The 24,779-nt window shown below is 45.6% G+C and overlaps 1 protein-coding gene across 2 annotated transcripts in view; it reads left to right on the top strand.

Moving 5' to 3' along the window:
- PATJ (PATJ crumbs cell polarity complex component) overlaps positions 1 to 24,779 on the top strand; it is a 391,552-nt gene that overhangs the window by 323,745 nt on the left and 43,028 nt on the right. For both annotated transcript variants that reach the window (XM_056122284.1, XM_056122283.1), the window contains 4 exons: positions 8,144 to 8,227; positions 14,630 to 14,823; positions 19,800 to 19,947; positions 21,460 to 21,546. In XM_056122284.1, coding sequence (XP_055978259.1) covers positions 8,144 to 8,227; positions 14,630 to 14,823; positions 19,800 to 19,947; positions 21,460 to 21,546 — 513 coding nt within the window. The remainder of the gene's footprint in view (positions 1 to 8,143; positions 8,228 to 14,629; positions 14,824 to 19,799; positions 19,948 to 21,459; positions 21,547 to 24,779) is intronic.

Raw genomic sequence — 24,779 nt, 5'->3', positions numbered from 1 at the left:
ATGACAACGGGGAAATTGCCTTTTGCTGAGTACTCGGTGTGTTTATGAGTCACCGCCTCTGCTCATTGGCAGCTTGAATGGTAAAGAAAATGGTGATGGATATTGAAATACCGATGACTTGGCCTCTGAAGATACGTGGCCGCATGCTGAGGAAATTCTCTTCAGAATTGAAATCCCATCCCCACCCCCTCCACCCCAGGAATCTGGGATTTCTGCAGAGCTCTAATTAGATCGTTAAGGCCCTTGTCATTGCTCTCTGAACTAAATTAAATCCTTCTCAGGAGATTCAGAGGCATTTACTACCCATTGGAGTGGCTATTTAGTTGAATTTACTAATCCTTTTGCCATCTCAAAGCTGACTGGGTAAATTTGTGGTCCTACCAGTCACTTCTTTCTGGTGCCTTTTGGGGGTGCCTTTTTTAACTTATTTTTTTTTTATCTCTGACCCAGCTTTTCCCCCCTCAACCTATTTATATGTGGGAGCCAGCACCTGTCCTGGTTACAGGTGCATGGACCAGCAGTTGATGGTCACCACTCTAAGCAAGGTCTTTGTTTAGCAGACTCATGACAGCCCACTCTGGGCATGGCACAGACCACAAAGGGGAATCGGAAGTGCCCCCCTTCAGAAGGTTCCACTGAGGGTCGGAGGTGGTACTGAAGTAGATCTAGGAGCACACTTTCGTGAAGAGGTGAGAAGTTCAGTAGGAAAAGGAGAGTGAGCAGGCTTCGAAAGAGAAAGGCTCATCAGTCTTACTAGGAATGGGAATCCGAGGAAATTTCATACTGGAGGTGGCATTTGGTGAGCTCCTGTACAATTTCTTTCTTTTTGGTTTTTGGAGTACACCCAACTATGCTCAGGGCTTACTCCTGGCTCTGCACGCAGGGATCACTCCTGGCAGCCTCCAGGAACCATATGGGATGCCAGAGATTGAACCCAGGTTGGCCACGTGCAAAGCAAACGCCCTACCTGCTCTATCATCGCTCTGACCCCTCATGTACAATTTCACGTAATGCAGGGGGTATCAGGTAACAGAAGGTGTGACCTTCAAGTATTTGGTGTCCCTGTGACTTCCAAGATGCAGATGGACAGAATGCCTCCAAACCAGGAAGCTTTGTACTGCCTGCGTCCTGTAAGGGAAAGTGTTTGGCTGAGGAACAGGTGCTGGAGAGAAATTTTTCAGAGTCTAACACCATACACATGCATTATCTACACTTGAAAAGAAATATTTCTTCTTCTTGAAATAGAGACAGTCATAGGATAGCCACTTAAACATGAATTTGTTGGGCACCTGCTTCTTCCTAAACTTCTTTTTTAAATGATATTCCTAATTGTGGAATAAAGGAGCTTACCTGATGTGTTTCAGACATAGACTAGTAAGGGAGAAGTCTTTAAGTATTTTTTTCCTTGTTGGGTCACACCTGGCGATGCACAGGGGTTACTCCTGGCTCTGCACTCAGGAATTATCCCTGACAGTGCTCAGGGGACCATATGGGATGCTGCGAATCGAACCCGGGTCGGCCGCGCACAAGGCAAACGCCCTATCCGCTGTGCTATTGCTCCAGTCCCAGTATTTTTTTTAATGCCTCTGAAATCATGCCTGAACCTTGTGATTGGGGCAAATCTAATACCTGAGAGATGCTCCAACTCATCAATCAAAAATTTCTCTGGCCCCAGAGCTAGCAGCTCACAATGGGCTCCTCAGGATGAGCAGAGGGAGCCTGCCACCCTGGCCTCGGAGCGTGGCATTCCAGCTCACTGAAGCTTCTGTTGTCCCTAAGCAAGTCACCAGTCAGCAACCAAGGGGAAATGGTTTGGATTCCATGGCAATCTTGATCATCTCTAAATGAGTCTCAGGTTTTTTAGGAGAAATCTGTTTTCTTGGAATGAACAAGCTTTTTGTCTTAAACATCAGCTTATCGCTTATTTTATTCCACAGTAGAAAAGCATCCACTGAATGACATGATTGTACAAAAACAGCAAGGAAGTAGGGGAGGGAGGAAGGAAGAGAGGGAGGGAGGAAGGAAGAGAGGGAGGGAGGGAGGGAGGGAGGGAGGGAGGGAGGGAGGGAGGGAGGGAGGGAGGAAGGGAGGGAGGGAGGGAGGAGAGAGCTGCCTTGCATGTGACTGTGGGGCAGGCATAGGGCTCTGTTTCACACCTTGTGTGGTCTAGTCCTGGTCATGGGACCCATGGACCCACTTTTCACCTCATTTAGCCTTTCATTTCCACTTTCTCGATGGGTTATCTTGTTCACACTTAAGGAAATAATTCGCTTCAACCTTCCAGGTTTTTTGTGGTGGAGCTGAAGAAACCAACTTCAGTTGAATTTAAGCCATATAGAATTTTTCAGGTTAACTTTAGGATGAGTCAAGATCAAATATTCAGAGTTTAGGAGCAGCTTCCCATAGGAGGAATGCAGAACAGGGGCTTTGGGTGTTTGATAGTTCAGCCGGAATTTCATCTCTTTTACTCAGAGGCTGCAGAGGCTGAACTAGATCTGACCCCTGCTGTGTCTCCAGTCCCTGCCCCCACTATAACTGAAATCAAGAACATCGAACTTACTTCGTTATCATGATGTAGTCAGTGACCCAGGTGGGAAGTGGGCACCATCTATGGCAGAGACATTAAATGAATGAGACAGTGTTTCTTCCTGCCAGGGGCGACATTGTACACAATGTGTAGGTGATATTGTGAACACCATATGAGAATGAGAATGCTAAAACCTGGAGTGGTTCAGGGTCTTTCCAAGGTCCATGGGAAATGTAGCGGGGAGTCAGACTTGGAAAAGCAGCCAGAATTTTGCTCAAGAAAGCTGACTCCACACAGCTCACATAGGTCTCATACATGCCCTTTCCTGAGCAGAGAAGCAGAGCCCTGCCCAAAGCAAAGTGATTGACTTTCTTTAGTTCTCCATGGGATTGCTGTTGTGAATAGTGGCACTGAAGTATTGAAGATTGAAGGAATGTCATTTAAATATGCAGAGATCCTGGGGCCAGAGCAATAGTATAGTGGGTAGGCACTTACCTTGTATGTGGCTGACCCAGATTCGATCCCCAATGTCCCACATGGTGAGCACCTCCAGGTGTGACCCAAAAATTTAAAAAATCAATAAATAAGCAGAAATTAGAAAGGAGGCCACAGAGAGACCTGGGGTATGAAGAAACACAGAACTGTGCCAACAAGCAGTTTTGCTTGAATAATTATGAAGCACCGAAATGTCCGAGTTTGAATTGTGTGTCTACTGGAATACTATGCAGCTGTAACAAAGAATGAAATCATCGTTCAGTGCAATAAGAATGGAACCAGAGGGCATTGTGTGAAATGGAAGTCAGGGGAAGAAAGACAAGTGCTGGATGAACTCACTCCTCTGTTATATAGATAAACTAACAAAGGAGTATTGAACGATGACAAATCCACAAAACACAGGTTACAAAGCAGTGAGGGGAGGAGCAGGGGGGATGAAAAGTGGACCAGAGGTGACATAGGGGCAGTAGTAGAGGGTCCTGGGCACTTTGGGGTGGGGACATGCAGAAGCTACATAAAAATCATAACTGCAAACACTATTGTAATCAATTTTATCTAAACTACAATAAAAAAATATATATATAACCATTAGGAGAGAAAAATCCACATTTCTGGTCCAAAGTTTTTATTTAAAATAATGAAGGTCAGTCTTGCCCAATGACCCATTATTTCATTGACCTGCAATTGTTTTCAAAGCAAGAAGTGAAATTTCAGTGTCACCTTGTCAAAGAGAGATCTGAAAGAGCTGGATCTAGTATTCTTTTCTTTCTTTCTTTTTTTCTTTTTTTTTAACTGCTCTGTCTTAAACTGTGAACTGTATGTTCTGAAAAATAAATCAAATCCATTTCTAATTTCTCTGTGGGTCTCCACCTCTGCCCTCTGTCACCTCCAGTTAATGCAAGTGTGCAGACCACAGCTTCGAGAGCACTCACAGCCCAGAGGCTAAAAAATGGAGTCTTGTTCTGTTAACCTCTGAGAGTGTCTCATGTTTTCTTTCCACTGATGACTTTAGAGAAATCACTGTAGTGCTCAAGAAAAGGACAGGAGTAAAGGGTAGGGGGCGCACAGGAAGGGGCTCAGCAGACATGTAGGATGCCCTGATTTGGCTCCTGGCATCACATGGTGATTTCCCCTCCCCCACCAGTACCACCAAGAGCAGCTCCTGAGTATAAAGTGAGGAGTAGCCTACAAGCACCTCTGAATGTCACCCAAAAATTAATAAGTAAATGGGGAGTTTTTCTTACAGGAAGTCTCGTGGCTGAGCCCTGAGTGATAGTACAATGGATTGAGCGCTTTGCCTTGTGCAAGGCCAACCACAGTTTTACTACACGAGGTGGTGAATTTAGCACATACTTGAAAGCATTAAGATCTACCCCACACACGCCAACACACTTTATTTACACACCATGGTTTGCAAAGTTGTTTATGATGTTTTGTTACAGGCGTGTAATACCAATCCCACCACCAACACACTTTATTTACACACCATGGTTTACAAAGTTGTTTATGATGTTTTGTTACAGGCGTGTAATATTCCAACACCAATCCTACCACCACTGTCACCTTCCCTCCACCGTTGTCTCCATTTACCCAACCACCCCTCCAGCCTGCCTCCATTGCAATAATTTATTTTATATTGCTTGTTACCAATAAATGGCTAACCAAATGATTAAAAATTATTTCCTTAGAAGAAAATTAGTGAAAATTGTTGTATCATGGGTATATTAAGTCCTTGTTCGAGGAATTACTAAGGTGTTATTGCAGGTTAAGGCATGCCGATCCCGGGGCTGAGATCTCCAAGCCTGCTTGGATTGGGGCTGAGCATCCTCCACCCAGATCCTCCAAATTCCAGTAGGCAGGGGTCACATCCACCAACTGGCCCCCTGGAGCCGTGTAATCCCATCAACGGCCAAGATTCAGAGACTAAAACCCAGCTCCCGGAAGTGACATCTTATTATCTCATTCTTACTTTGGACAAAATGACAGGCTACCGAATGTAGTCTGCCCACACGGCAGAGTCTGGCAAACTCCCCGTGGCGTACCCAATATGCCAAATACCAGTAACAATGATGGGTCTCATTCTCCTAACCCTGAAAGAGCCTTGAATGTGGCACTTTTTAAAAAAAATCTCAGGGCTAGGACGAAGGAGACATTACTGGGGCCTGCTCGAGGCAATCGACGAACAACAGGATGGTCGTGATTGTGATCATGATCGTTTGAGGAATTACTAAGGTGTTATTGCAGGTTAAGCCATCTCTGTTAATGGCTTTGTTCACTGAGGTTGATTGGTGTCTACATGACATCCCATCCATTCTGGTGTGCTAGTACTAGATTGTCGTGCGTTCCAGAAAATCCAGAATTTTCAACTGGGCAGTACAGCTGGAGCTAAATTTTTAACTGGTCTGTGTCTGAGACATTTTTTCAGCTAGTTGATCTCTTTCGAGATTTATTTATGAGTCTCTGGAGAAAAGCCGGTAGATGAACTTGCATGATGGCCCAGGTAGTTCATGGGCATGGTTCCAAAAGTACAGGGAAGTGGGGGGAAGGTAACCCATCCCGACTCCAAGAAGGCCTGGAATTTTCAACCACGGGAACTGAGTTCTTTGAAGTTTACTTCTCCGTGAGGTTCAGACCTGAAGTGATGGAGTCAGGCATGAGGCATGGTGGCAGCTTTGGGATATGATGATGAGTGACTGCTAAAAAGATCATTTTTCTTTGGGGTCTGGAGAGATGGGACAGCAGTTAGAAGCTTGCTTTGCATGTGGCAACCTAGGTAAGACCCCCAGCACCTGATGTGATCCCCTAAGCCTCCACCAGGAGCAATCCCTGAATGTAGAACCAGAAGTAAGCCCTAAGCACCACCAGGTGTGACCCCCTAAAATTTCTATTTTTAAATTTTTTAATATAGTAATTGGTTTTAGGGCCACATCCAGCAATACTCAGGCCTTAATCCTGACTCTGTACTCAAGCACAACTCCTGGCAAGGCTCGGAGGAACCTGTGGGATGTCAAGGATTGAACCCTACTTGGAGGATGCAAGGCAAACACCCTGCCTGCTATCCTATCATTCCAGCCCTCTCTGCAGACCTATTATTTTCTGGTTTTTTCCCTTCTCTATTCCAAAATCTGTGCTGGGGATTGGTCATTTTTAAGGAAGCCAGTTTGAATTAATTCCCCTCAGCCCCCCTTTTTTTTTTGTTGCTTTTTCTATAAGGATTGCTTCATTTCTTCATTGACATCTAGTCCATTTAATTCTGATTCTAGGGCTCCATCCTGCTGGATCAAGGCAGAATTCAGGCTCTCTTTTTTGGGTGCCCCGTGAATTCTTGGGGTTACATCTTCCCAAAGTCCCTAGACATGGTGCTTGTCACCAGCTCACACTGGTGATCATCAAACCCATGTTAAGCTGACAAGGTGGGGGCTGGAGCAATAGCATAGCGGGTAGGGCATTGGCCTTGCACGCGGCTGACCCGAGTTTGATTCCCAGCATCCCATATGGTCCCCTGAGTACTTCCAGGAGTAATTCCTGAGTGCAAAGCCAGGAATAACCCCCGTGCATTTCCAGGTGTGACCCAAAAAGGGAAAGAAAAAAAAAAAGCTGTTACGGTTCCTCCAAATCCAGGAGTATTGCTGCTTCCAAGTTCTGGGCTGGTAACCCGGGACATTTCTCCAGCAAGACTCACATAGTGTGGGCCACGCCAGGCTTCCAGCCTTACCCACAGCATCCGGCCTCTCCCATGTGGAACCTCAAGTCCCTACTTCTCAGGAATGCATAGATCTGTGTCTTGTCTCTTTTCTTCTCCCCGGATACTGAGCCTGTTCTACTCCATTTTTTGGAGCCCTTCTGCTTTATAAAAACAGTGAGGCAGAGATTTGGGATTGCTTTCATTGTCAGCTTTCCCAAATGTCCAAGTTAGGGCAGTTCCGCGCATGAATGCTGGGTGAGCAGGGGGAGAAGGGAGCTATAGAGGCTGGGCAAGCTCAAATGAATAGTTAAATTCTCTTTCGTTATTTGGAGTGTTGGCTTACCCCAGCAGCGCTCAGGGGCTCTTTCTGGCTCTTTGCTCAGGAGTGACCCCTGGTGGTGATGGAGAGATCAACCTAGGATCAGCCACTTTCAAGGAAAGTGCCTTCCTTACCTCCTGCACTATCTCTCTGGCAGTAAATTTAACATTGTCTTAGGCAGAGCGTCTGTGTGTCTGGGGACAGAGCAGGTAGTTGTGACATGGGAGATAGTTTCTTTCTGTGCTTTATCATATCTTAGGGTATTATTGCTCTGCCCTTCATTTGATATGTGTTATTTCTAGGTGATTAAAAAAAAAAGTCAAATCTTTCATTCAAAAAGATGCAAATTATATTTTTGATTCACTAATCACAAAACTCTTACTCAACCAAAACATGCTCTGCCTTAATATTTTTCTGATTTTACAGCTAAGAATGCTGCGTTCAGGGCACTTAATTCAGCCAGAATTGTCTATAGGCAGAGTCAGGATTCGAACCCACAGCTCTTATTACCTTGAGTCCTTAAATGTTCTTTCTCCAACCTCCTCCTCTGTCCTCCAGAGCCATTTGCTGTCACTCAGTCCCAAGTAATGATGCTTGGCAAACTTCCTTCACCAGGTCACATATAAACACCCAACCCCTGCTTCCGGTGAATTCTGGGACCTGTGTCTCAAAACAGACCATTCACCATCAGAAAGGCACCACTGCATGCCCCTTCCCTTTCCCACTGCAGTATCCTGGAGATGTGTATAGACAGGACAAGTGTGTGGATCTCTGGGGCTGGAGTGATAGCACAGCGGGTAGGGCATTTGCCATGCATACGGCCAACCTGGGTTCAATTCCCAGCATTCCCCCGAGCACCGCCGGGAATAATCCCTGAGTGCAGAGCCAGAAGTAACACCTGTGCATCACCGAGCGTGACCGAAAAAGCAAAAACAAACAAAGTGTATGGATCTTTGAATCTATCATAACGGTATGGGACTTATCTGTGGATCAACTAAAATGCCAAGTTTTGACAAATAACAAAGTACAGACTGCTACCAAGGATTTGGTGGTTGACTAAAGGAGGAATTCATATTGGCTGAAAATTAATCAGAACTTGTTTCTTTTTTTCTTTTAGGATGCTATAGTTATACATGAAGTCTATGAAGAAGGAGCAGCTGCCAGAGATGGAAGACTTTGGGCTGGTGACCAGATATTAGAGGTATGTGGTTATGAATTACATTTCATGCCAGCCGCAGGGCTTCCTTTGCTGATCTTGATTCAGAAGCCCATGTACCTATTCACGGTCTGCTCTTCAAGTCTACCCTTATAGCTCTCCCATTAAACTCACCTGTGCTTGGTTCTGCTCTCTCTCTCTCTCTCTCTCTCTCTCTCTCTCTCTCTCTCTCTCTCTCTCTTTCTCTCTTTCGTACATCAATAACTCATTAGAATCAGAAAATTATCCATTTAAATATCAGAAAACTTTTTAATTTAAAAGGAAATAGGGGGCTGGAGCAGTAGCACAGTGGGTAGGGCATTTGCCTTGGACGTGGTCGACCCGAGTTCGATTCCCAGCATCCCATATGGTTCCCTGAGCACCACCAGGGGTAATTCCTGAGTGCAGAGCCAGGAGTAACCCCTGTGCATCACTGGGTGTGATCCAAAAAAAGCAAAAAAGAAAAAAAGAAAGAAAACAAAAGGAAATAATGGTTTTCCATAATGGTTGACGTGACATGACGCCCTATACTCCTGCCACGAGAGTCCTTCCTCTCCACTATGCCTCACGAAATATCCCCTAGGAATACATCCAGACACGTAGCATAACTGCTCACGCCAGGGATTTTAAGGACCTTACTGCAGCTGTGATTTTTTTTTTAATTTCTCCTAAATCTGTCAGATTGAGGTGCTGCCTTCACCTTCATTTTCTGGTGGATAAGTATATTGACTCTTCTCCCTTTCCATGGTGGATGGTATTTATTAAGGATTAAAATGCTTCACTTGCCTCTTTCCAGTGGAACCTCATACTGCAAAGGCATTAAGAGTGTTCTAGAAAGTGCCGAGGCAGCAGAATTTGAACCCGGGAACATATCAGGGGAACTGCCATGCCAGGCGTTCTGGTAGGTGGAACTAAAGAGCTTTCTCGCTGGCGTGGAACCTTTACAAAGCACTTCTCCCTCTCACCGGCGAGTTTAATGGAACAGTTCACGTTTTATGGTGGGCCTGCGCGCGTCTCGCTTTGCAGCCTGAACAGAGCGCCTCGGGAATGACATCACAGGCTTTCATTCCCCCCTCCCTGGTTCATTTCTGCCTCCCAAGATGAAACCAGCGGCAGCCTGAAGGGCCGAAAACGAAGGCAGGAAGGAGTTAAAGGAGACGCCAAGCTGACTGCAAATTAAATTCCGGGCAAGTTATAGGGTTTCTCTGCAGGCCTTTGCTGGGCTTCCTTGCTGGGTTAGGGCATATTCCCAGAACATTCATTAAGCTACAAATGTACGAGGTTAGAAAAATAAACGCAGCCTTGTTGGGAATTGGTTCGACTTCCTTAGCAGGCAACACCATTTTTTAGTTAGAAAGGTTCTCTTGCTTTCTTTTTCTTTTCTTTATTTTTTTTCTTTTTTATCTATTTTTTTTTTTTTTTTGGTTAGGATGAAATGAAGTATTCACCTACATTTTCCAATTAACTGGTATATAATCGGCTTTACAGGACAGGTAAATTGAATATTCAGGGTACAGATGGGCCAGCAAGATAGTATAGCAGGTCAGACACTTACCTTGCATGTGGCTGACCCAGGTTCAATCCCTGGCTTCACATATGGTCCCCAAAGTACTGCCAGAAGGAATTTCTGAGCACAGAGGCAGGAGTTACCTCTGAGTACAACCTGGTGTGTCACCCAAAAAATAACAACATAAATTCCAGAGGCATCCATGCACTGATCTGTACATGACTCAGGAGACCACAAGTTACTCTAGAATTCTCACTTAAAACTCAAGCTCATATGTCCGTGAAATTGATTGTGACAATGGTTGCACAGATATAAAACTACAAATATTCACAGACTAAGTTATATACTTCAGATGTGGTTTAGAAGCAGTCATAACTCAATTAAAAATACTGTCACTGTCTATATTTGTGCTGGCTGGACTCTCAGCTCTGACTATTCTCTTCCGTGAAGTGTATTCCTGCACAAGTAGCCACACAGGAACTGGTTAACTTGAAGAATACGAATTTGTTTTCGGTTGAAGGGAAACTTAAAGGATCAGGCAGAGGGATATTTCTTAGCAGTAAAATATGTCTCCTGTGCATGAGATGCTGGGATCAGTCCACCCCCCAAAATAAATCCCTGCATGCAATCATACATACATACATGCATGCATGCATCATACGAACATTAAAAGGGTGGGACTGGAGTGAGAGTACAGCGGGTTGAGTGTTTACCTTGCATGCAGCCAACGTGGGTTCGATCCCCAGCATCCCATATGGTCCCCTGAGCAGTACCAGAAGTAATTCCTGAGTGCAAAGCCAGGAATAACCTTTATGCATCGCCAGGCATGACCCAAAAAGCCATAAATAAATAAATAAAAATAAAGGGTTAAGTAGGTCATTTCTCTGCATCTGGCCAAATTATCTCCCCTGATGTGGTGAATGGCCCACACTACCAGCACAGGCGCTTCTCTTGCCCCAATGGGACCTAATCTATGGAACATATCATGTGGTTGACTGAGAAGGCCAGATCCCAGGGGTTAAGTTACTTGCCTTGCACATGGTCAACCCCAGTTTGAATCTTGGCACTGCATGTGGTCCCCCAAGTACTGTCAGGAATGATCCCTGAATAAAGAACCAGGAGTCGTGCCTGAGCATCACTGGGTATCGTCTGAGCCCTCCTCCCCTAAAAGTTAGATTTCAGTTGGGTAAAGTCACATGTTTCCTCTCTGAGCAGCTGTCTCCCCCATCTACATTAGGACTTGTAATCACAACCTTGGGCCTGCAGGTTGCCTCATGATGACAGCGGCACATTGGGTAGTACAGGTTGAGACCATAAAGTGAGGATTGAGCCAGGGTTGGCCAGATGCAAGTCAAGTACCTTAACCCCTGACTCTCTCTCTAACCACCCTATAACCTTCCCAAGTAGTAGAGAGCACGGTACCCCACTCTCCTCCTCTACAATCAGTGCTGTAAATGAGTGCTACTCGACATTTTCCCCATCAGTACATGTACATCAGTCTTTTCCCAACCAATGCCTTTTGTCCCTCTTGCAATGTGTCAGAGAGGCTTCCCTGTTGGATTTTGTTCTTGTTGTTTTGGGGGTTGGGGGACTGGGTGGCAGGGATTTGGACCACACCTGGCTCTGTGCTCAGAGTCACTTGGAGCAGTACTTGGGGAACCATGAGTTGCCAGACTGGGATCATCTGTGTGCAAGGCCAAAATCTGAACCCCTGCATTACCTCTCCGGCCCATTCCCTGATTTTAATATTGTCCTCGTAGGATTATTAGGACAATCAAGTTTTGCTTACAAAGAGATGGTCAGATAGCTTTTTAGCATGGCAAGATTTCTGATTCTGTGATGAGTCCAGACTGTCTTCATGCTGCTTCTCCTTCCGGGGCCAGTCCCTCCTCTTCCTCTCCTCTTAGGACTGTGATCCCTTTCTAGACTTGGAGAATAAAATAATGACGCCCTGTCCCTATTTGCTTGTTTCCCCTGTGCTCATCTACCCAAGGGGCATAATCCATCCTACTGACAAGTGATGCTTCCTATCGCCTCCTTTTGTTTTGTTTTGGTTCTGTGTGGGGACCATACCCAGCAGCAATCACTCTGTACTCAGGAAATGCTCAGAACCACATGTGTTGATAGGGATTGAGTCATGGTTGGCCGGATGCAAGTTGAGTACCTTAACCCCTGACTCTCTCTAACCACCCTATAACCTTCCCAAGTAGTAGAGAGCACTGTACCCCCACTCTCCTCCTCTACAATCAGTGCTGTAAATGAGTGCTACTCGACATTTTTCCCATCATGACCCCTTCTGGCCATGTTTCCTGCCTGTGACCTCCAAGTTCTGCCGCTTGACCCTCTGGCCCTGTGCCTAAACCCCATTTATGTGATTCTTACCTGTGGCCCCCTTGGATATCCTGGGAGGTCCCAGGGAAGGTACAGCTTCTCGTTGAGAAGAGCTCTAAATGATGTACGCAAAGCTTCTGTCAGGCACTTATGAAGATGCATGCTCCAGTTTTCTGTTTCTCACAAGTGTTAGTGTATTCAGTGGGATCTTTTCTTAAGCAAAGAAAGAAATGTAGTCATGAACTTGAACATTGCTTTGATTTTGGTAGATATCTTGATGCTGGAATTGAGTGTCAGCTATTTATGTTAATATTATAATTTGATGGCCATGATTTTTCTTGAGTACAATTGGTAGTGCCTTTCCAAAGAAGTTTGGAAGCTTAGAGAATCTACCTTCTTCCCTTGGTGGTAACTTTTACAGTTGAATAGCAAAAGTGGTCTTGTGTGCCATCTATTGGAATACAGGAAAATACTCAGCTAAGATGCATTTTCTGGGGACAGTGTTTTCCCCGTTGTTCTGTGCGTTTGCCCTCCACATACTCTAAGAACACATTCAGTGTCTAGAATCCCTGAGACTGCCGGCTCTGAGACCAACCCGCCTGCCCACAGCTTCCGTTTGATCCCTGTGAAATGCCCACTGCTGACTTCTCCTGAGTCAAGCTAGGGTCTAGTCCTAGACCAAATGCACTACCGGGCATTTCATTTCATTCTTCCAGCACTGGGTTTCCAACATTACACTTAGCTATTGATGTGCAATTCACACACGATAAGTCACCACAACTTAGCCTGAGTGATACACATATGCTTTCTCTGAGCCAGCAAACTGGGATCAGCACTCCAGCTCAACTCCTTTGAGCTCCAAAACCGAGATTCAATTGTGGGGCAGGGGTTGGGAACTGAGGAAAGTAACATGTCACCTGGTGTAACTCAGAAGCTACTCCTGGCTCTGTGCTCAAGGGTTGCTTTCACGATGCCCAGTGATAAAGACAGAACACAGCTTCACACATTCAGCACAATGTGCTCAGCCCACTGAGCTATCTCTCCTCGCCCCACAAAACCCATTTTCTTCACCATTGTTATGCTGAGTATAGTTCATCTAGATGAGTACACAAGCTCCCCAAGATAAACTAGAAAAAAAAGAAAGCAATTTGAGAGACTGTAGAGATAACTCAGTAGGCTAAGTGGGAGTCCAGAGCTCAATTCCAAGCTCTGCATGGTTCCCCAGGGACCACCAGGAACAACCCCCAAGTCCAGAGCTAGGTGTAACTCATGAACACCACCAGGTATGACCTCTTATCATTTTTCCCTCTTTGTTTAAACACTATGGTTTACAAAATTATTCATGATGATTTGTTACAGGCATTTGGTATTCCAACCCCATCCCACCACCACTGTCAACTTCCCTCTATCATTGTCCCCATTTTTCCAACTATCTTTCAAGCCTGCCCCAAAAGCAAGCCCCAAATAATTTATTTTATATTGCTTAATTGCCACTCAGTGAATTATCACAAAAGGTAAAAGAAAATTTATGAAAATCGTTACATCTCACCCTGGGGACATTCCTTGTCTGAGGGTTTACTAAGCTTCTGATGCTAGTTGAGCCTTCTGTGTTAATGTTTTTGTTGATTGAGCTTAGTTGGCGTCTGCATTACAGTGCTCCTACTGGGACATTAGTGTTGTAGAATTTGGAGATTTCTGGAGATTCTAGAAAATTCAGAATATTTATTAGGGCATGACCCCACATGATGACAATGGTGGAATGTGGGTGTGACTTCGAAGCTTCCTGAAGTACGTGGGGGAAGGGAAGGTCATCTGCCCGGACTTTGAGGTGGCTCGGAATTCTCCGCCAAAACACAAAACAGTGTACCTGAAATTTTCAGCAGCTTGGGTTCACTGCAGAGCTCAGTTGTGAGGTGGTGGAGTCCGCCCAGCCATGGCAGCAGCTGTTGGTGTGTGAGTGTGGCTTCCACAGGGTGGGGACTTGGCCTGCCCCCTCCTGAGGTCACCTCGGGGTTCTCTGCCAGGGACCAGTGTATCCAAGACACTTGTATGGCTAGTTGATCTCTTCCTAGATTTAATCTTGACTCTCCGAAGCTCAGTCCACAAATGAGCTTACATGGCAGTGGTGGCAGAATGGCCCTTTATCAGGTTCAAAGTTCAACAGTTTGGGGGTAGAGAGATTGCAGAGTGGGCAGGGTGCTTGCCTTGCATGCCAGCTGCATCCCATAATGTCCCAGAGTCCTTCTAGGAGTGATCGCTGTGCGCAGGTCCTGAGCACTGCCCATCATGACTCCCAAAAAAGAAAGAAACACATACAGTGTCTGGTACAGTCAGTGATCAATAGGTTTGTTTCAAGTTCCACACAGACAGTGACCGTCTGTTTCTGCAGCCCAGTTCCTGTCCACATTAACCCATCAGATGGGTTCACGTGTTCTGTTCTCCACAACATGATATGTGCCCTATTCGCTTTTGCTCGGCTCCTAGACAGGGTCACTCAGGGGTCCTGTTTCTCATTTCTGCTTCGCGAGACACATGCAGAGATGTTTGTTTGGGGGTGCCCCTGGCTGCAGGTGAACGGGACCGACCTGCGGAGCGCCAGCCACGAGGAGGCCATCACCGCGCTGAGGCAGACCCCACAGAAGGTGCGGCTGGTGGTGTTCCGGGCCGAGGCTCACTACCGGGACGAGGAGAACCTGGAGGTCTTCCCCGTGGATCTGCACAAGAAGACGGGCCGCGGGCTGGGCCTGAGCATCGTGGGGAAACGGTAAACCCAACGCCGTGCGGATGGTGGTGGCCCTTGCCCTGGGAATCAAGGGACTGATGCTCAAAGACAACAAGTCCTCAGAAAGAAAGCTGGAGAAGTCGTATAGTGGGGAGGGCTCTTGCCTTGCACACAAACAACCCAGGCTCCAACCCAGGCTCCGTCCCCGGCACCCTGAGCCCACAAGAAGGGCTCCCTAAGCACAGAGCCAGGAGTAGTCCCTGAGCACTGCTGGGTGTGGTCCAAAACACAAACCCAAACAATTGTGTGTGTGTGTGTGTGTGTGTGTGTGTGTCCCAATATTAACTAAGATAGGATTGCTAACAGGATATCTGACAGACTTGGGTCCTATTTCTGAGTAAAATCTTACCCCACCCCTGTCCCCCGAAAGTGTCTTGTGACACACCCAAGAACTCTAAGGTAACTCTCAAACATTTGTTTTGTCACCCGTAAGCACAGTCAGCCAGCAATGAGCAACTTGGATTTCGTGGCCATCAGGCTGACAGGGGGTAACTGAACCAAGTAGCTGTGAGGGCAGAGGAGAGAGCTCAAAGGGAGGGACCCCAGGCTTGATCTTGGTGCATGGTTGAGCACTGCCAGGAGTAGTCCCCCAGTACCACCTGGTGTGGGTCCCTTCCTCCCCCACTACACACACACAAAATAACTAGCCAATATCAAGGGATATAAAAGGAGGGTTTGAGAGTGTTGGGGTAGGAACATTTTTCTAGGGGCTGGAGAGATAAGCACAGGGCTAAGGCACTTGTCTTGCATATCACTAGCCCCATAGATATCCTCTCCACGCTGGCTTACACCTGAAAACAGAATAAGGAGTAGCCCCTAAGCGCCATCAGGTGTGGTTCCCTCAAAAAAATTCCAAAAACAAAGTCAAAAAGAAAAGTTCTGGGGGCTGGAGAGATAGTTCCACTGGTTAGGCGCTGTTGGCCTTGCATACAACTGACCCAGGTTCAATCTCCAGCACCCCATACTAACACCTGAACCCCTGAGGGTGAACTCTGAGCACAGAGCCAGGAGTAAGCCCTGAGCACAACCAGGTGTGACCTAAAAAACAAAAAAGAAATTTCTCTGCATTGTACACCATGTTAGTTATCAAACTAGTTTCTAAAGCTAGTTGAGGATTTACTAAAACTAGCCTAATAGGGACCAAAGAGATAGTACAGTGGGGAAGGAGCTAACCTTGCAACATTATTGACCCTAATTTGATCCCTGACACTGAATATGGTCCCTCTAGTATTGCCAGAGTGATTTCTGAGAGCCAGGAGTAAGCCCTGAGCACCGGTGTGACCCCAAAACAAAAATAAGCAAAATTGGCTGAGTAAACTTGGTTGAGAGACAAATTCTTCTTCATGATAGTAGTTTATCGGTATATTATATGTATTTTGTCCTCAAAATAATAGCCTGTCCCTAAGCTGTTGGTAGACCCTGGCAACTAGACCACCCTTTGGAAGTCTCACCCCAGGACAGGATTGCAGTGATTGTTCCAGAATTCTAGTCAGCGTCTCTCTCAGCAAACCCAGCCTCTGTGATTGATAGCAGATGGGTGGTTTTCCATTGTCACCCACGGTTCAATCAGCAGATATGAAAAAGTTAAAAAGAAAATCACTGCTACAAAGGTCTAGTGTGTGTTTATTCCAGCAGGACTTCAGGATTTCCAGGGAGTGCTTCAATAGCTGTAAGTGGACTTGAATGTCTTCTTTGGAGGAACTCAGATGAGGTTTATGTGCATGGTGTCCTGAGCCCTCAGAGAGCTCCAGTGTCCCGCATCAGAGCCCCGTAGTTACTTACAGAAGTTATTACAACCAAAGATTAGCAACAGGTACTATGCTGATGTGCCTACCATCTTTTTTTTTTAACTTTAACTCTAAAAAACTATCCCTTTGAAAATGGCCAAATGGCTGAGATAAATATTTCTACGCAAAATCAGTGCATGGATGGGTGCAGGGTAAAGAGAATGTCCATGTGGGGCTGGAGCTATAGCACAGCAGGTGGGGTGTTTGCCTTGCACACAGAGACCCGGGTTCGATTCCCAAAATCCCATATAGTTCCCCGAGCACTGCCAGGAGTAACTCCCATCAATAACTTACTGCTAAGAGAAATTTAGAAATATCTGTAGAATGCTGGGAAGGAGACTCTGTCGCAAAGCACATGCAATGCAGGTATAAGGCCAAAAAAAATGTGACCCAAAAAGCAAAGAGAGAGAGAGAGAGAGAGAGAGAGAGCCCATGTTTAAATTTGCTTTCTTGTTGACACATTGCCCTGTGCCCTGGAAATCTTACTCAGAGTCATGTCTTGTAATTTATTGATTCTCAGTGGACTGATGAAACCCTCTTCCAACAGCACCAGAGTATAAGAGTCAGTTGTATGTCTGCATTCCTTAGCACAAAATCCTACTGTAAAGAATCGGATAGATGTGTAGCTCACAAAATTCATAATTTCATTTTGTTTTGTTTGGGAACCACACCCAGCAGTGCTCGAGACCTGACTGACTCCGTGCTAAGGGATCTATCCTAGAGGACTCGCGGGACTATATGGGGTGCTAGGGATTGAACCCAAGTTGATACATACGAGGCAAGCATCTTAACCGCTGTACTAGCAAGCATCTTAACCACTGTCGAGCATCAAGATCCAGAGTTTTTAACGTGGCAGTTCCCTGATTATAAATATATGCTAAAGATATTCCCAGAGGTATGCTATCAGAGGTAAAATCCTTGCAGATTGTTCATATTAGCTAATGAATAGAAGTAGCCTTACACCCATCAATAACTTACTGCTAAGAGAAATTTAGAAATATCTGTAGAATGCTGGGAAGGAGACTCTGTCGCAAAGCACATGCAATGCAGGTATAAGGCCAAAAAAAATGTATCTTAAGGATTTTAGGTAGAAATATATGTAGGATCATATGCAGTTATAAAAGAAAACGGTGATGAGGGACCAGAAGACAGTTCAGAGGGCTGATATGTAGAGCCGGAGTGATAGTACAGTGAGTAGGGCACTTGCATTGCATGCAGCCAACCCAGGTTGAGGCCCCAGCATCCCATCCAGTTCCCCAAGCACCGCCAGGAGTAATTCCTGAGTGGAGTAACCCCTGAGCACTGCTGGGTGTGTCCTTTCCCCCCATACAAAACAAAGACTAGTGTGCATGCTTTGCATATGGGGGTCCTAGATTTGTTCCCCAGTACCATGTGGCCCCCTGAGCACCCCTGGGTGTGATCAAAAGCAAAAACAAAATGGGAGGGCCAGCACTGTGACTCAGCGACAAAGCACATGACTTGTTTGCGTGAGACCTGAGTTCCATCACCAACTCTGCAGAAAACAAAAGCAAAGCAGTGAGAAAACTCCCAAGTATAAAAAAAGGCCAATTACCAAGGCGTATTAAGTTTAAACCAAAAAGAAAACCAAAATTAAAACAAAAAAAAATGTTGGGGACACATAGTTTAGTGGGTAGGACACTTGTCTTGCAGGCAGGCAGCCCAGTTTCAATCCCTAGCATCCCATATGGTCCTCCAAGCACTGCCAGGAGTAATTCCTGAGTGTATACACGAGAGTAACCCCTGAGCATTGCCAGGTGTGTGACCCAAAAAACAACAAGCAAGTTGGAGGAATGTCTTTGTGTGTGTGTGTGTGTGTGTGTGTGTGTGTGTGTGTAAACATATGTATGCATGTGTACCATACACACATGATTTCACATCCACATATACAGTGTCTCTTAGGAAAACCCCAAGGAAGAGCAATACCATTGCCTCTGAGAAGAGACCGAGGAACAGAGGCAAGAGGGCAACTTGCAAGGGCCCCACTCAGAAATTTTGAAACATACAATTATTAATTCATGAAATAAATTTGATTAAAACTGGGGCTGGAGAGATAACACAGCGGGTAGGGCGTTTGCCTTGCACGCGGCCGACCCGGGTTTGATTCCCAGCATCCCATATGGTCCCATGAGCACCTCCAGGAGTAATTCCTGAGTGCAGAGCCAGGAGTAACCCCTGTGCATTGCCAGGTGTGACCCCAAAAAAATTTTTTTTGATTAAAACTTTTAAGTGATCATGGCTGGGAAAGGAAGAGTGGGAAAGAGACTTTCCCAGCACCATCAGATGCTAATAAGGGAGCTTGTCTCTAAAATTAAGAATCAGTATGGTTAAAGAGCACTGAACTCCACTTTTTAACGTGAATTTTCATTTTATTTTTCTAAAAGGATCCTCATTAAGAAATTATGCTCTTGGGCCAGTGCAAATGAATATTGCAGTAGGCAGCAAAGATAGGCATGAGCTACTGAGGCTGATGAGGGTTTTATCCTTTATCCTTGGGTTTATCCTTTGAAAAGTCCATACATGGGAACTGGAGCAATAGCAGGCAACCAGCCCAGTTTCAATCCTCAGCATCCCATAGGGTCCCCCAAGCACCAAGCACTGCCAGGAGTAATTCCTGAGCACAGAGGCAGGAGTAACCCCTGAGCAGTAGGTAAGGTGCTTGCCGTGCACACATCAAACCAGGCATCCCATATGGTCCCCCAAGGGCACCAGGAGCACTCCCTGAGTACAAAGCCAGGAGGAAAGCCTGAGCATTGCCGCATATGCCCCCCACCCGCCCCCCCCCCCCCCACACACACACGAAAAAGAAAAAGTCCATGCCTGTGACTGGTGAGATGGCTTTGTTGGAAGCTTGGAACCTTCTGTCCAGTTTGGGTTTAGTGAATCTTTTTTTTTAATTCTTTTTGGATCATACCCAGTGATGCTCAGGGGTTACTCCTGGCTCTGCACTCAGGAATCACTCCTGGCAGTGCTTGGGGGACCATATGGGATGCTGGGAATCGAACCCAGGTCAGCCATGTGCAAGGCAAACACCCTACCCGCTCAGCTATTGCTCCAGCCCCGGGTTTAGTGAATCTTTAGGGTGTGGGTTGTGGTGATTTCGTCAGGAAATCTTGAGTTAGGCTGATCCCCGCTGCTTTGTGGCACTTACAGAAACGGAAACGGGGTGTTCATCTCCGACATCGTGAAGGGGGGAGCTGCAGACCTGGATGGAAGGCTCACCCAGGGCGATCAGATCCTGTCTGTGAACGGGGAGGACATGAGAAGCGCCTCCCAGGAGACCGTCGCCACTGTCCTCAAGGTGAGCCCCTCGCTGCTTTCTGCCTCCCTGGGGTTCCGGGGAGTAGTTCTGATATAGATTGATTAAAGAAAGGATTTGAGGGGACCCGAATGATAGTACAGCCAGTAGGGTGCTTGCCTTACGTAGGGCCAACCTGGGTTCAATTCCTAGCATCCCTTATGGTCCCCTGACCACCACCAGAAGTGATCCCTGAGCACAGAGGCAGGAATAAGCCCTGAATGGAGGAGGAGGAGGAAGAGGAGGAGGAGGAGAAAGAGGAGGGGGAGGAGGAAGAGTAGGAGGAAAGTGATTTGATGTTTTCAACTCTAGTTTTCACTGGAAAGCCCATTTCTGACTACTTTAAATGATAAGAATGACTTTAAAATAAAAGTCAGGGCCAGAGAAATGTCTCAAAGAGACAGAGATCATACTCTGCACACAGGAGGCCCTGGTTCCATCCCCTGCACAGCACTGCCCCAAGCAATGCCCAAGCACCCACCTGGGAGTAGCCTCTGAGCACTGCTAGGGATGACTCCCAAACAAAGCTGTTACACTGCAGGATTGGATAGGGAAGAACTCTGGAATCTCTAAGCTAGTTTTTTTTATACTTGTGAGATTTTTCACATATCTACAATTACTCTTTATAGATGTAACTCAAAAAAAAAAAGCAAAAATTCCCTTCTTTAAACTGTGCTGCATGGACCTCACTTTCAAGACACTGGTTGATAAATATTCTTGTGAATTTCCATTCCACTCTACACCAGTACATTTTACTGTTTCACTGCAGAATGGAAGCTTTTGCTAAGACAAGCGAGTGTTATTTTAAAATCCTTATTCCTGGTACTGGAGAGGTAGTACAACAGGTTGAGTGCTTGCCTTGCATGCAGCCAACAGGGGTTCTATCCCCAGTATCCCATACGGTTCCCTCCAGGAGCGATCCCTGAGTGGAGAGCCAGGATTAAGCCCTGAGCATAGCCAGGTGTGGCCCAGTTTGTTTGTTTGTTTTTAATAAAATCTAATGCTAATTCCTAATGTAGTCAACTGATCAGTTATTATTCAAGGGAATACATGGATTCTTTCTGTTTGATTTTTGTGTCCTCCTTGTTACCACTTTTTTCTTCCTTATTCTGCTCATGCGCATTCATGCAAAGGGGAAAGAGGTGGAAAGGAAGTGGACTGAAATATAGTCCTTGGGACTGGAGAGCTCGTAGAGCGGGAAAGGTTCTTGCCTTGCATGTGGTAAGCCCAGCTGCATACGGCCCCCGGAGCACTGCCAGGAGTGAGCCTAGAACACAGAGCAAGAGTGAACCCTGAGCCCATAAACAAAAAGAAAAAAAGTAATTCTTTCAACATCTTTTAGGATGTCATGTAGAATGGCCCCGCTTGATCCCCCTTGTTATTTTGTGTGGGTTTTTTTTGGACTGAGTATTCTCCGTGCTGAGTGAATATAGCCACCGTGCACATTTCTGTCTGCTCTGCCCGTTTAGAACCAGAGTGCTACTTTTCACTTCTCTTCTTTTCTTGTCTTCCAAGTGTGCACAGGGGCTTGTGCAGCTAGAGATCGGAAGACTCCGAGCTGGTTCCTGGACCTCCTCGAGAAAGACATCACAGATCAGTCAGGTTGTTGATACTTGCCCGTCAGATTGACCCACCTGTCCCCTTGGGAGAAACTTGCCGGTTTCATTTGTGATTAGAAATAATGTGTAATGCACAGCCTGCTCACCACGCCAAGCCCCGTGTATTTTAATGTGTTTGAAATAAAAACAAAAGGTGGGGTGGAAATTCATTAATCCTGAGATTTTTCTCTCCTTTATTGCCTGCACATGTTTTCTTAGACCCACTTTTCTTTCCCACTATTAGCTTAATATTGACTGTACACAGCTGTGTTTATTTAAAAAGAAAGAAGGAAAGAAACAACATCTGGTGGCAATTTGACCCTCATTAGCACAACATTGTTCTGTTCATTCAATTAAATATTGCTATAAAGTTAACTCCTGAATAGCCACGCATACATGCTGGGGCAATTAATGATATATTCCTAGGAGAGTGAAATATAGGGGCTTCTCTGGTGAGGGGGAGGGTTTAATGGATGATGTTTTGTGGGTTAGTAAACATATTTTTTTGCAAAGTTGATGTAAGTGCTACTTTTTAAAAAAATGTATATTTCACTTATTTTTTTTAATTGTAATAGTTGGTGAAATCAAGATGGTAGGCTATTATGTCTAGTCCCATTTTCTACTTAAGCAAAGTATAGAAACTTACTGTGACCCGTATGGCTGTGTTTTAAAAGTTGTAGGTGTACCTTTATTTTATTTTGAGGCTAAAAGTTTGACTCTCCCCGGTTGCCTTAAAGGCTCCCCAAGGCCTTTTTCAGAAGGTGCTCAATTAGTGTGGTTAGTCTGCAGGTGTTTCTAGAAAGCTCTGAGCTGTCTCTGCCTTGTTGATATCAGCAAAAAAGGTGAGGAAAGGTCCCATTGTTCAGAGAGGACCACAGGACAAGCTGTCTGCTCTTAGAGAATAATCAATCAACTCCAGGATGTATCACATCAAGGAAGTCTGAGATGGTTCCCCTCAGTACAGCTTCCTTTCTTTGTTTTGAATTGTTTTGTTTTTTCATGTTTTGGTTCTGGTGATCAAATCCGGGATCCTATCATGTGAAGTCTGTGCTTTGTCCCTGTACTCCGTCCTCATCTCCTGCCTTTCTGGATTATGTCATCGGCTACAGATATCAATGTGCTCAGACATGGGGAGGCAATGGGCAGTCAGGAGTGAATGGTTGATCGCGATTCTGGCCAGGCTGGTAGCAGTAATGGAAACGGGGAACTAACGGTCTGAAATGATTATCTTCACTACTGCTTGCATGGACATTCATTTGGGTTTTTTTGTTGTATTTTTTTAATTTAATTTTTATTAGTGAAACACCATGAGGTGCAGTTGTAGACTAACAAATTTTTGTGCTTGGGTTTCAATTATACAATGATCAATGTTGTATTTTTTTAAGTTTTAATTTTTATTATAGTTAAATAACCTGGAGCCAGAGTGATAATATAACAGGCAGGGCATTTGCCTTGTATGCGTCTGACCCGGGTTTGATCCTTGGCATCCCATATGGTCCCCCAGGCACTGCCAGAGGTGATTCTTGAATGCAGAGCCAGGAGTAACCCCTGAGCATTGCCGGATATGACCCAAAAAGCAAAAATTCAAAAAAATTTAATATATAGTTGAATAACTTGTTTGCAAAGGTGTTAATATTTATGGTTTCTGTCTTTTTTATTTTAAAAAATGCTTTAATTAAACACCATGGTTTACAAAGGTGTTCATAATATAGTTGTAAGGGCTTTCAGCGTTCCAACAGCAATTCCACCACCTGAGTGATCTTCCCTCCACCATTGTCCCCATTTTTCTAACTACCCCTGCCCCAGCAAGCCTGCCCCCTTAGCAGACACATGATAATTTGTTTTATATTGCTTGTTAGAACTAAATGGCTAAAGGAATTGTCAAAAATACTTCAGTAAAAGAAAATTTGTGAAAATTGCTATTTCACCACTGGATTGTGAAGCCCTTGACTGAGGATTTCCTGAGCTGTTTGTTGCTGGTTGAACCCTGTGTGTTATTGTTCTTGTTTGTTGACTTTAGTGGGCTTGATATTACACTCCCATCTAATTTGGTGTGCGCCTACTGGAGTTTCAGTATTGTGGAATCTAGAGTTGTCACGCCACCACGTTTGTGGCTGTGCAGTCCGGAAACTGCAGGACCTTTAGTACTGGGCTGATAAGTTAATATGGTGGTCACTGTGGGAGGTGGGCATGGCTGCCAGAGCTTCCTAGGCATGGGGGAGGGAGAGTGGGAGGCTGCTCGCCCCCACTCCAAGAAGACCCCAGAGCTTTCAGTCTGAGCACCAGTCTACAGAATTCTCACAGGCTAGTGTCTCTGCGAAGAGTATTCATGAAGCCGTGGAGTTGGGCCTCTGGCATGGTGGTAGTAGTAGGGTTTTGATACAGCTGCTGGTACTTTGGCAGGGTGGGGACTCAGCCCACCCCCCTCCCGAGGACACCCCAGAGTTTTCAGCTGAAAGACTGGGGTGTCCATGAATTTTAGTGGCTTGGCTGGCATCTCCTTAGAGATTTGGTCATGAGTCTGAAGGCCGGGTGGGGGGCGGGTGGGGGGGGACAAGTCGACTTGGCAGCAGCTTGGAAGGTGGGCCAACATTTACATTTTCTATACACAACGTGACTCCACCTTCCACCACCAAAGTGCCCAAGATCCTCCCTGTCCATATGTTATCCTATGGATATTTGTTTTTAACAGAGTTTGGGGGATTTTATTTGGGGAGTGTTATATTTTGGGGGGGGAGGAGGGATTGGGCCACACAGCTTGGTACGCTGTGAAGCCAGGGATCAAAGCAGGGTCAACTTCTTGCTAGATAAACTCCTTAACTCCTATATTACCTATCTGGCCCCCGTCATTCATTTCTTTAGTAAATTTCATTCAAGCCACATTGTACACAGGAAGTGAGATACAGGAGGAACAAGCCTGGCAGTGAAATTTTGCTTCCTGGAGCTATGGATATGCACAGCAAGGATTCACTAGGTCTCACAAAAGGCCTTCCGCTGGGAGCCTGTGAAAGGAGGGAAGGCATCCTGCATGGGAGGCTTGTGGGAAGGAACAGAGGGATAAAGGAATTCCAGCCTTGTAGGAAACCGGACTAACAGGTGAGGGAGGATCTCTCCTAACAGGTGTAGGATCTCCCCTTTCTGCAGAGTGCTGATGAGTATCTTCCTGATTAAGTTCACACTCAGGTTAAATACAGAACTCCCCAATTTCAATTCTATCATGAAAAGTCAAAAAAAAAA

The sequence above is a fragment of the Sorex fumeus genome, unplaced genomic scaffold (assembly GCF_029834395.1).
Source record: "Sorex fumeus unplaced genomic scaffold, SorFum_2.1 ptg000045l, whole genome shotgun sequence".
Taxonomy (NCBI): domain Eukaryota; kingdom Metazoa; phylum Chordata; class Mammalia; order Eulipotyphla; family Soricidae; genus Sorex; species Sorex fumeus.
Note: the sequence above shows the minus strand (reverse complement) of the source record. Positions and strands in the feature narration are given on the sequence as shown.